This window comes from Somniosus microcephalus, chromosome 3, assembly GCF_052327205.1.
Source record: "Somniosus microcephalus isolate GS21.2 chromosome 3, FLI_Smic_1.0, whole genome shotgun sequence".
NCBI lineage: Eukaryota > Metazoa > Chordata > Chondrichthyes > Squaliformes > Somniosidae > Somniosus > Somniosus microcephalus.
The window spans coordinates 339,798,285-339,810,426 of NC_140989.1; the positions used below are offsets into that span (position 1 = coordinate 339,798,285).

The following is a 12,142-nucleotide window of genomic DNA, read 5'->3' on the forward strand; positions in this document are numbered from 1 at the left end:
GTAGAAGCAATTGTGCTAGACAACAGCAAATAATAGGACAGGAGTAGGTTTTCCAAATCGAATTGCTTTGTAACCTTGTGCCTCTCGCAGGCATTTTTAAAATTTATTCGTTTACAGGATGTGGGGCATCGCTGGCAAGGCCGGCATTTATTGCCCATCCCTAATTGCCCTTGAGAATGTGATGGTGTGCCACCTTCTTGAACCGCTGCAGTCCTGTGGTGAAGTTACTCCCACACTTTGTTGCAGCGGTTTGTTACAACTGAGTGGCTTGCTAGGCCATTTCAGAGGGCAGTTAAAAGTCAACCACATTGTTGTGGGTCTGGAGTCACATGTAGGCCAGTCCGGGTAAGGCGGCAGGTTTCCTTCCCTAAAGGACATTAGTGAACCAGATGGGTTTTTATGAAAATCCGGTAGTCTCATGGTCACCGTTACTGATACTAGCTACATCATGAGCGGCTGCAGGACATTCTGAAGGGGGAGGGTGAACAGCCAGAGGTTGTGGTCCATATCGGTACCAACGACATAGGTAGAAAGAGGGACGAGGTCCTGCAAGCAAAATATAGGGAGCTAGAAAATAAATTAAAAAGCAGGACCTCAAAAGTAGTAATCTCAGGATTACTCCAAGTGCCACGTGCTAGTGAGAGCAGAAATAGGAGAATAGACCAGATGAATGCGTGGCTGGAGAGATGGTGTAGCAGGGAGGGATTTAAATTCCTGAGGCATTGGGACTGATTCTGGAGAAGGTGGGACCTGTACAAGCTGGACAGGTTACACCTCGGCACAACTGGGACCAACATCCTCGCAGGGGCGTTTACTAGTGCTGTTGGGAAGGATTTAAACTAGTTTGTCAGGGGGCTGGAAACCTAAGTGTGGGCCCAGAATGGAGAGAAACAAAGCTGGAAGTGCAAGTTAGAAAAGTAATCAGCAAAACTAGTAGGGAGCAGAAACAAAGGCCAACAGTAAAGAGGGTCAAAGTGCAGAAAAATATTAAACAGGCAAAGTTAAAGGCACTTTATCTAAATGCACGTAGCATTCGCAACAAGGTGGATGAATTAATGGCACAAATAGAAGTAAATGGGTATGATGTAATTGCCATTACAGAGACCTGGTTGCAAGGTAACCAAAGCTGCGAACTGAATGTTCCAGGGTACTCAACATTTAGCAAGGACAGACAAAAAGGAAAAGGAGATAGCGTAGCGCTGTTAATAAGGGATGAGATCGGTACAGTAGAGATAAAAGATCTTGGCTCAGCAGATCATGATGTAGAACTGGAATCAGTTTGGGTGGAGCTAAAAAACAACAAAGGGCGGAAAACATTGGTGGGACTGTGCCAGAGTCTATAGAATTTTGGAAGATGACCAGCAATGCATCTACTATTTCTAGGGCCACTTCCTTAAGTACCCTAGGATGTAGATTATCAGGCCCTGGGGATTTCTCGGCCTTCAATCCCGTCAATTTCCCTAACACCATTTCCCTACAAATACTGATTTCATTCAGTTCCTCCCTCTCATTAGACCCTATGTTCCCCGACATCTCTGGGAGGTTATTTGTGTCCTCCTTTGTGAAGACAGAACCAAAGTATGTATTTAATTGGTCAGCCATTTCTTTGTTCCCCATTATAAATTCCCCTGATTCTGACTGCAAGGGACCTACGCTTGACTTCACCAATCTTTTTCTCTTCACATATCTATAGAAGCTTTTACAGTCAGTTTTTATGTTCCCTGCAAGCTTACTCTCATACTCTATTTTCCCCCTTTAATTAATCCTTTTGTCCACCTTTGCTGAATCCTAAACTGCTCCCAATCCTCAGGTTTGCTGTTTTTATCTGGCCAATTTATATGTCCTCTCTTTGGATCTTATGCTATCCCTAATTTCTCTTGTTAGCCACGGTTGCACCACCTTTTTTGTTTTATTTTTATGCCAGACAGGGATGAACAAATTCTGTAGTTCATCCATGCGATCTTTAAATGTTTGTCATTGCCTATCCACCGTCAACCCTTTAAGTAACATTCCCCAATCCAAGCTAGCCAACTCGCGCCTCATACCATCGTAGTTTTTTATCTAAATTCAGGACCCTAGTCTCTGAGTCAACTACTTCACTCTCCATCTTAATGAAGAATTCTATCATATTATGATCGCTCCTCCCCAAGGGGCCTCGCACAACAAGATTGCTAATTAATCCTTTCTCATTGCATAATCTAAGATGGCCTGATCTCTGGTTGGTTCCTCGACATATTGGTCCAGGAAACCATCCCGTATACACTCTAGGAATTCCTCCTCCACAGTATTATTACTAATTTGGTTAGCCCAATTTATATGCAGATTAAAGTCACCCATGATAACTGCTGTGCCCTTATTGCACATGTCTCTATTTTCCTGTTTAATGCCATCCCCAACCTCAGCATTACTGTTTGGGGGTCTGTATACAACTCCCACTAACGTTTTCTGCCCCATGGTATTTCTCAGCTCTACCCATACAGATTCCACATCATCAGAGCTAATATCCTTCCTTACTATTGTGTTAATCTCCTCTTTAACCAGCAATGCTACCCCACCTCCTTTTCCTTTTTGCCTGTCCTTCCTGAATATTGAATACCCCTGGATGTTGAATTCCCAGCCTTGGTCACCCTGGAGCCATGTCTCCGTAATCCCAATTATATCATATCCGTTTACATCTATTTGCGCAGCTAATTCATCCACCTTATTACGAATGCTCCTCGTATTAAGAGACAAAGCCTTCAGGCTTGTTTTTTTAACACTCTTAGTCCTTTTAGAATTATTATTTACTGTGGCCCTGTTTGATTTACACCCTTGCTTTCTCTGCCTTCCACTTTTGCTTTACTCCTTCCTGTCTTTTGCTTCTATCCTTGCTTCCCTTTCCTCTGTCTCCCTGCACAGGTTCCCAACCCCCTGCCATTTTAGTTTAAACCCTCCCCAACAACACTAGCAAACACTCCCCCTAGGACATCGGTCCCAGTTCTGCCCAGGTGCAAACCGTCCAGTTTGTACTGGTCCCACCTCCCCCAGAACCGGTTCTAATGTCCCAGGAATTTGAATCCCTCCCCCTTGCACCTTTCCTCTAGCCACGTATTCATCTGAAATATCCTTCTCTAAGGTCTAAGGTCTTCAATCTAAACAGAGGAAACTACAAGGGTATGAGGGACAAATTGGCCATGGTAGATTGGGAGACTACACTAAATGGTATGAAGGTAGACATACAATGGCTAATATTCAAGGAAATAATGCATAATTTGCAACAAACATATATTCCTCTAGGGCATAAAAACCCAAAAGGAAAAGTGATCCAACCATGGCTAACAAAAGAAATTAAAGCTAGTATTAAGTCAAAGGAGGAAGCTTATAAAGTTGCCAGAAAAAGCAGTCAGCCTGAGGATTGGGATCTTTTTAGAAATCAGCAAAGGGGGACCAAGAAATTGATAAAGAAAGGGAAAATGGAATATGAGCACAAACTAGCGAAAAATATAAAAACAGATTGTAAAAGCTTCTATCGGTATGTGAAAAGGAAAAGACTGGCGAAGGTAAATGTAGGTCCTTTACAGTCAGAGACAGGAGAATTTATAACGGGGAATGAGGAAATAAGAGAGAAATTAAATAAATACTTTGTTTCTGTCTTCACGGAGGAAGACACAAAAAACCTCCCAGAAATACGAGAAAACCAAGGGTGTGGCGAGAATGAGGAACTTAAAGAAATTATTATTAGTAAAAAAACAGTACTAGCAAAATTAATGGGACTAAAAGTCAATAAATCCCAAGGACCGGATGACCTACATCCTAGGGTTTTGAAAGAGGTGGCCATTGGGATAGTGGACGCATTGGTTGTCCTCTTCCAAAATTCTATAGATTCTGGAACGGTTCCTGCAGATTGGAGGATAGCAAATGTAACCCCGCTATTTAAGAAAGGAGGGAGAGAGAAAACGGGGAACCACAGACCTGTTAGCCTCACATCAGTAGTTGGGAAAATGCTGGAATCTATTATAAAGGATGCAATAACTGGGCACTTAGAAACTAATAGTAAGATTGGGCAGAGTCAACATGGATTTATGAAAGGGAAATCCTGTTTGACAAACCTATTGGAATTCTTTGAGGATGTAACTAGTGGAGTAGACAAAGGGGAACCGGTAGATGTGGTGTATTTGGATTTTCAGAAGGCCTTCGATAAGGTCCCACACAAGAGGTTGGTGAACAAAATTAGGGCACATGGAATTGGGGGTAATATACTAGCATGGATTGAGAATTGGTTAATAGACAGAAAACAAAGAGTAGGGATAAACGGGTCTTTTTCAGGTTGGCAGGCTGTGACTAGTGGGGTACCGCAAGGATTGGTGCTTGGGCCCCAGCTATTCACAATCTATATCAATGATTTGGATGAGGGGACTAAATGTAACATTTCCAAATTTGCTGATGTTACAAAGCTAGGTGGCAGTGTCAGTTGTGAAGAGGATGTGAAGAGGCTTCAAGGGGATCTCGACAGTCTCAGTGAGTGGGCGAGAACATGACAGATGGAATATAACGTGGATAAATGTGAAGTTATCCACTTTGGTAGGAAAAACAGAAAGGCAGAGTATTTCCTAAAGATTGGGGAATGCAGATGCTCAAAGGGACCTGGGTGTCCTTGAACATGGAGTCACTGAAAGTGAATGTGCAGGTGCAGCAAGCCATTAGGAAGGCAAATGGTATGCTGGCCTTCATTACAAGAGGATTTGAGTACTGGAGTAAAGAAGTCTTACTCCAATTATATAGGGCCTTGGTGAGACCACACTTGGAGTACTGTGTACAATTTTGGTCTCCTTACCTAAGGAAGGATATACTTGCCATAGAGGGAGTGCAACGAAGGTTCAGGAGATTGATTCCTGGGATGGCGGGACTGTCGTAGGAGAAGAGATTGAGTAAACTAGGCCTGTATTCTCTTGAATTCAGAAGAATGAGAGGGGATCTCATTGAAGCATACAAAATTATTACAGGGCTTGATAGGGTGGATGCTGGGGGAATGTTTTCCTTGGCTGGGGAGTCCACAACCAGGGGCCACAGCCTCAGGATAAAGGGTAGGCCATTCAGGACTGAGATGAGGAGAAATTTCTTCACACAGAGGGTGGTGAATCTTTGGAATTCTCTACCCCAGAGGGCTGTGGAGGCTCAGTCATTGGGTATATTCAAAACAGAAGTCGATAGATTTCTGACTAGTAAAGGCATCAAGGGATATGGTGATAGGGCCGGTGAATGGAGTTGAGGCAGAAGATCAGCCATGATCTCATTGAATGGCGGAGCAGGCTTGAAGGGCCGAATGGCCTACTCCTGCTCCTATTTCTTATGTTCTTAGCTTTTTAATTCCAGATTTTTTTTTAATTAACTGAATTTAAATCCCCCAGCTGCCGTGGTGGGATTTGAACTCACGTCTCCAGATTATTACGTTCGTCTACTGGACACGTTTCTCGGTGATCGAGTGGTGCCTGTTTTCTACAGCTGCATTATTCGACTGCACAGTGGCGAGAGGGTACAAATTTCCCTGTGACACACCAAGTGGTCTTACAGTCAGGTAAATGTTACAATTATAGAAACAGGACTTACCACATCCGACTGCGGCACGTATTTCTCAAACAGTTGCCGCACGGCTTCTTTCAGTTTCTTTGGCTCCTGAATAAATGCCACACAGTTGTACACATCAGTCTTAAAACGTGTGATGACAGATTCTACATTTCGCACCTGAAAATGAGAGAATGGGAATCTATTAAAAATTAGCGGGAGACACAAAGATAGAGAAGAGAGGAATTTTTTAAAATTCAAATTAAACCTATTTAGAACATTTAGTTTTCTCAAGAATAATTGCAATTTTTGAGTGTGGTGCCAGTCCCTATTTTCTCTCTGTGTATCTATGTTTACATGTATAGTTGCTGTGTAGACATGTATCAAGCAGGACAAATTTTGCTCTGTGGTGTGGAATGACAGAGAGCAGTAGAGTTATATCTATTTACCTCCCTGTTTGTACACATCTTCCCTTATTACTTGATATACCTTTGCATCCATTACACTCCAAATGGATTGAAATAGATAGCCAGCACTAGAAGATTTAGTAGCCTAATTTGTAAAGAATTTTGAAAACTGTTGAGATTCTGATGATATTCTATAGAGTAAAAATTACTAACAAGTGGAAGGATATTTGGCAAAATAGAGCATAAGTTACTTGCAACAGCTGTCTTTATTGAGCCTGAAGTACCTGAATTTTTGAATCAATTATTTACTTTTATATAGCGCCTTTCACGACATCAGGATATCCCAAAGTGATTTACAGCCAATGAAGTACTTTTTGAAGTGCAGTCACTGTTGTAATGTAGGAAACATGGCAGCCAATTGGTGCAGAGCAATTTTTTAAATGTTGGTTTAGGGGCTGAATGGCCTATTCCTGTTCCTATGATCGTGGTGCCACTAGTACTGGGTCTCCTGAGGTTATTTTTCCTTCGACCTATCGCTTGCTCAGCCTAGAAGTAAATCAATAATTCAGACACTCAGATACTTCAGGCTCAATAAAGATAGCTGGTACAAGTAATTAATTCTTCACTTTGCCGAATATCCTTTCATTTGATATTCTATAAAGTAAAAACCACCAACATCATAAACGCAGCAGCTTATTTTTCCTGATTTTAAACTATTGTAATGACACTTGTAGCCTATGTAAATATTGCATGCAATTGGAGAATAGAGTACCAAAATGCATTGTAATGCATGTGGAAAATTCATTTTGATGTTATATTTAACACAAAAATATGCAATGTTGATGCAATAAAAGGTTTTAGAATTTATCTCAGTTGATCTGCAAGAAGGAAGGAGGGAGTGCATGTGTGTTTTTGTGTCAGCATGTATATGCATATATGATTAAATATATGCACCACATGTTCTAACCTTCTCCATCTCTTTACGCATCTCTGCTTCTGTTGACTTTAGTTTCTGTTTGAGCTCTCCAATATTAAGTTCCAGCTGGGTATTATGTTTATGAAACAGTTCCAACTCATTTTCCATCTGTAGAGAGATTAGAGGGAAAAAATTTGTTTGAAACCCAAAATAACTATCGGTTCCAATGGTCAATTTGATTCCTTAAATGTGACCAATATTGCACTTTACATCATGCCATTTCTCACATTCCTGACAATAGAAGCCATTTTGTGATTTATATTTACCTTGTATCCTTTAACCTTAACAAGTTTTGTTATGTCCACGTGGTGGATTGATGATTCCAGAGGAGTGATTTTTATTTATTTATGAGATGTTTAGAGTGTGGCGCTTGGGTACTATTGTATTCCCCTATGTATGGAGCTACTTCTGGCTATTTTGGGGTTTGGGGATGTTCGTAATTTTATCCGTATTGGGAATTTTTATCAATCTTGGCTGTGGTCAGACAAATCCTAATTGAGTGTAGAGGATCAGAGCTTACCTCTGAGGTATGTTTCCACTTAAGATGCTTTTGAACCAGGAGTTCACAAAAGCAGCTTGGAGCGATTCAGAATTTGATTTTCTCTCTATGGAGACACAATGGAGAGTGTCTGGACTCGCAGAGAGTTGTTAACCTATGGAACAAGTGGCCTGCTTGTGCAGTGAGTGCTGAAAAGGTTCAAAGGGAGTTGGACAAGTTCCTAAAAGGTAGGGGCTGTATTGGGGTGAATGTGTTTCCCACTCACTGTGATCTCCTGGAACCTGTTTGATTACCTGTGGAGATTGGAGAGGCATTTCCCAGAGTTCCCTTTTCCCTAAATTCCCTATGTCTTTGGGCAGTTGATAAGTTGCACAAACTTAGCTTGTATTCCTTTGAGTTTAGAAGGCTGAGGGGGTGATCTAATTGAGGTGTTTAAAACGATAAAAGGATTCAATAGGGTAGATACAGAGAAGCTATTTCTTTTGGCAAGGAGAGTCTAAAACAAGGGGGCACAATCTTAAAATTTTCAAGACCGAGATCAATAGATCTTTTATTAACAGTATCAAAGGCAGGTAAATGGAGATGAGATACAGATCAGCCATGATCTAATTGAATAGCGGATTAGGGTAGAGGGTCTGAATGGCCTACTCCTGTTCCTATGTCTAGACTCCTTCAGAGGCAGCAGCCTTCATGTTTAATGAATTAAACAAGCCAACTTGTTTAATGAACCTTGCTGTCAAGTGTGCATACCATAACTAAATGCAGCAAAAATGATTTATCCTCTGCATTGGACTGTGAAAGCATGCTTGCACAAATTAGAATACACATATTAATACACAATGAGGTGCACTTTTATTAATGAACAATGGCAGTGTAAGAATGGCCTTATCAGGCAGTGTGCTTAATGGTTCATGCCTTTTTCCAGATTCCAATGTTGGAAAGAAGCCCACAAGAATAGTTATAATTTGTTTACAGGCGTCAGCTTGCCTCAATGGTACCATTTTTGCCTCTGGGTCAGACGATTGTGGATTCAAGCCCCACTCCTGAACCTGAGCACATAACCTAAGCTGATACTTCAGTGCAATGCTGAAAGTGCTGCATCGTCCAAGTTGCTGCCCTTTGGATGAGATAGTAAACTGAGATGCTGTCTGCCTGTTCAAGTAAAACAAATCCTATGGTAGTATTGGAAGAGCAGGGAGTTCTCTCATTCTTCCCTCAATCAACAACACCGGGAGGGCGGTGGAAGAAAGTCGAGGCCAGAAACACGGGCGTCGACCACGAGCAACCTCTTGCCATTTTGGGACCTATACTTGTACAATTTAGCTGCTGCGTATGGCTACACCATGCTTCAACAGTAATGAATTGACTGTGAAGTGCTTTGGAACATACTAAGGGCATGATAAGGGATAATATAAATGCAAGTTATTTCAATTCTTGTCCTTTGTTCCCTGAAGACTTACTTGCTGTATCTGCTCTTTCATTTCTTTTATGTCATTTTCTCGTGGCTCAATCTGTTTTTTCAGCTCTTTAATTTTGTAATCCAGAACAAATTTAAACTTCTCTAGTTCTTGGTTCTTCTTCTTGAGATCATAGATGCGCTTTTCCTGTACATGAACAGAACGTTAGATTAATTTTACAATTGTAACGCTTATTATAGTGGTCATTTCTTTATAATGTAGAATTTGGAGGATAACATACTTTCAAGTGTTTTCAAATAACTTCTGTCCTCTTATTAGATTTGCCTTTCCATACGGCAATTATGCTGACAGTAACATACTTCAATAAGATTTGCATTAGACATGTGGTACTACATTTAGGATTATGCTGGCTTACTATAGTTATAGTCAGTTTGCTGTTTGCAGTGATATACACTAATCATATCATAGAATCATAGAAATTTACGGCACAGAAGGAGGCCATTCAGCCCATCGTATCTATGCCAGTCGAAAAAGAGCTATCCAGCTTAATCCCACTTTCCAGCTCTTGATCCGTAGCCTTGTAGGTTACGGCATTTCAACTGCATATCCAAGTACTTTTTAAATGCGATGAGGGTTTCTTCCTCTGCCACCCTTTCAGGCAGTGAGTTACAGACCCCCCACCACCCTCTGGATGAAAAAAGTTCTCCTCAACTCCCCTTTAATCCTTCTACCAATTACTTTAAATCTCTGCCCCCTGGTTATTGACCTCTCTGCTAGGGAAAATAGGTGCTTTCTATCCACTCTATCTCAGCCCCTCATAATTTTATAAACCTCAGTTAAGTCTTCCCTCAGCCTCCTCTGTTCCAAAGAAAACAACCCCAGCCTATCCAATCTTTCCTCATAGCTAAAATTCTCCAGTTCTGGCAACATCTTTGCAAATCTCCTCTGTACCCCCTCTAGTGCAATCACATCTTTCCTGTAATGTGGTGACCAGAACGGTATGCAGTACTCTAGCTGTGGCCTAACTAGTGTTTTATACAATTCAAGCATAACCTCCCTGCTCTTGTATTCTATGCCTCGGCTAATAAAGGAAAGTATCCCGTATGCCTTCTTAACCACCTTATCTACCTGTCCTGCTACCTTCAGGGTTCTGTGGACATGCACTCCAAGGTCCCTCTGTTCCTCTACACTTCTCAGTATCTTACCATTTATTGTGTATTCCCTTGCCTTAATAGCCCTCCCTTAATATGGCTGCAGTACTATTCAGTAAGGTTTATAGCATTATTCAGTGATTGGGCTTAAACTGGGGTATGGTATAATTTGGAGTTCCTCAAATCTTTGTCACATATACTGCACTATATCTCAGTTTATTTTCTTCTCTGTGCCATATTGTTCTAATATTTACTGGTATACGAGTTTTGGATGAGCTGAAGCTTATGGAAGGTGGGGGATGGGAGGCTGGCTAGGAGAGTATTAGAATAGTTGAGTCTGGAAGTAACAAAGGAATGGATGATGGTTTCAGCAGCATATGGGCTGAGACAGGGGCAAAGACAGATGCTGTTACGGAGGTGGAAGTAGGTGGTCTTTGTGATGGAGGGGATATGGGATCGAAAGCTCAGCATTAGGTCAAGTAGGATTTGAGGTTGCAAACAGTCTGGTTCAACCTGAGACAGTGGCAGGGGAGGTGGATGGAATTGGTGGCAAGGCTACGGAGTATGTGGTCTGGGCGAAGACGATGACTTAAGTCTTTATTTAACTGAAGGAAATTGCGGCTCATCCAGGACTGAACATCTGACAAACAGTTCGACGACACAAAGGCAGTGGAGCGATCGAGATAGATGATTGAGAGGTAGAGCTGGGTGTTGTCAGTGTACATGCAGAACTTGTCCCATGTCTTTGGATGTTGTCACCAAGGGGAACAAGATAACAAGTTGTTTTATGCTAGGTAACATACAATATATTATCAGGGTCAATTATTCAGTGATTGAATTGTGTTTTTATTACACAGCATTGTCATATTTAGTTAGTCATATTTTCCATCTCATTATATTTTATGGCTCAAATTCTATGATTATGTGCATATTTCCATGTATTTTTTTAAGTTGGAAAATTACTCACCAATCTAATATCTCCCTCAATTCCAGTTATTTTGCATTAACATGATGTGTGTTTTTTTCCACAATTGCACATTTCACTGGTTTGGTCTCTTCTCTCTTACTGTAAGGGGAACTTTTACTTCCTGACGCGCTGGGAGCGGATGGGGGATCCATGGAGATTTAACTCCACAGCATGCGTCTTTCTCATTGACAGGTTCCCCGCCCAGAAGTCAGCCTGATTGACAGGCTTGGCTTCCAGTCGGGCAGGGAATACTCTGGAGGAGGCCGCAGGACCAGTTGGTCTGATCTCCAACCCCGGGGGGTCCGATCCCAAGGTGGGGTTTGTATGGGGTGGGGGGGGGTCTGATGGTGGGTGAACTTGGGGGGCTGGGAGGAAACACTCCTGCTCCTCCTGGCCCACAAGGAGTGCTCCCGAGGCTGTCCTCACCTCGCTGCAAAGCAGGTTAAATCCGAGGCCTCCAACCTCATCAACATATTTTAAATATCAACCTGCCTCTTGGGAGCAGGTTGGCTGCCCACCCCTTGATCTGCCACAGTAAAACCTGCAAGTCGGCGGGTTGGAGCCGGCTTCGATTTTTTATCCATTTAACCCCCCACCCGCACCCACTCACCCATGTTAAAATTCCCCCCTATGTATCTGTAATTACCACTGGCTTATCTTCCCCCTATGCAGTTTAATTTTCTCTTGCTCGCTGTCTCCTAGCTACCTCACCTTGTCCTGGATAGTTTCATCTCGTTCTAAGATTTCTTTCTTCAGTCCTTGAATGTCTTTCTCCAGGGATCTGATGACTCCATGTAACTTCTGGTGTTCTGCCTTCAGTTTCTCAATCTCTCCCAGTTTGTCTTCAATTTCTTTCTGCAAAGTGGTAAACTAAGAAAGAGAGAAATGAGGGAGAAAGAGATGAGAGGAGACACTGAAATCATCAGATGCCACTTTCACCCACAGAAACAAACATAGATTGGAAGTTGTGAGAAGGGAGGAATGATTAAGGTAATATTGCAAAACAATTTCCAAAAGAGGCTTTGCATCTTTTCGGGGAAGAGATCTATCATTGTGCCAAATAAGGCAAAGAGGATCTTCGGTATGTCAGGTGAGAACAGGGTTGGGCTGCGGTGTGATGCTCCCCATATTTAGATAGCATGCTGACACTCCAGCCTGGATTTCCATCTTCCTACTGCATGAG

General features: G+C 42.0%; 1 protein-coding gene across 1 annotated transcript in view; it reads right to left on the reverse strand.

The window, feature by feature from the left end:
• cfap57 (cilia and flagella associated protein 57) overlaps positions 1-12,142 on the reverse strand; it is a 131,186-nt gene that overhangs the window by 29,364 nt on the left and 89,680 nt on the right. Inside the window, exons 16-19 of the mRNA XM_085983245.1 lie at positions 11,671-11,829; positions 8,884-9,027; positions 6,916-7,032; positions 5,587-5,721 (exon numbers count right to left, since the gene is read on the reverse strand). Coding sequence (XP_085839371.1) covers positions 5,587-5,721; positions 6,916-7,032; positions 8,884-9,027; positions 11,671-11,829 — 555 coding nt within the window. The remainder of the gene's footprint in view (positions 1-5,586; positions 5,722-6,915; positions 7,033-8,883; positions 9,028-11,670; positions 11,830-12,142) is intronic.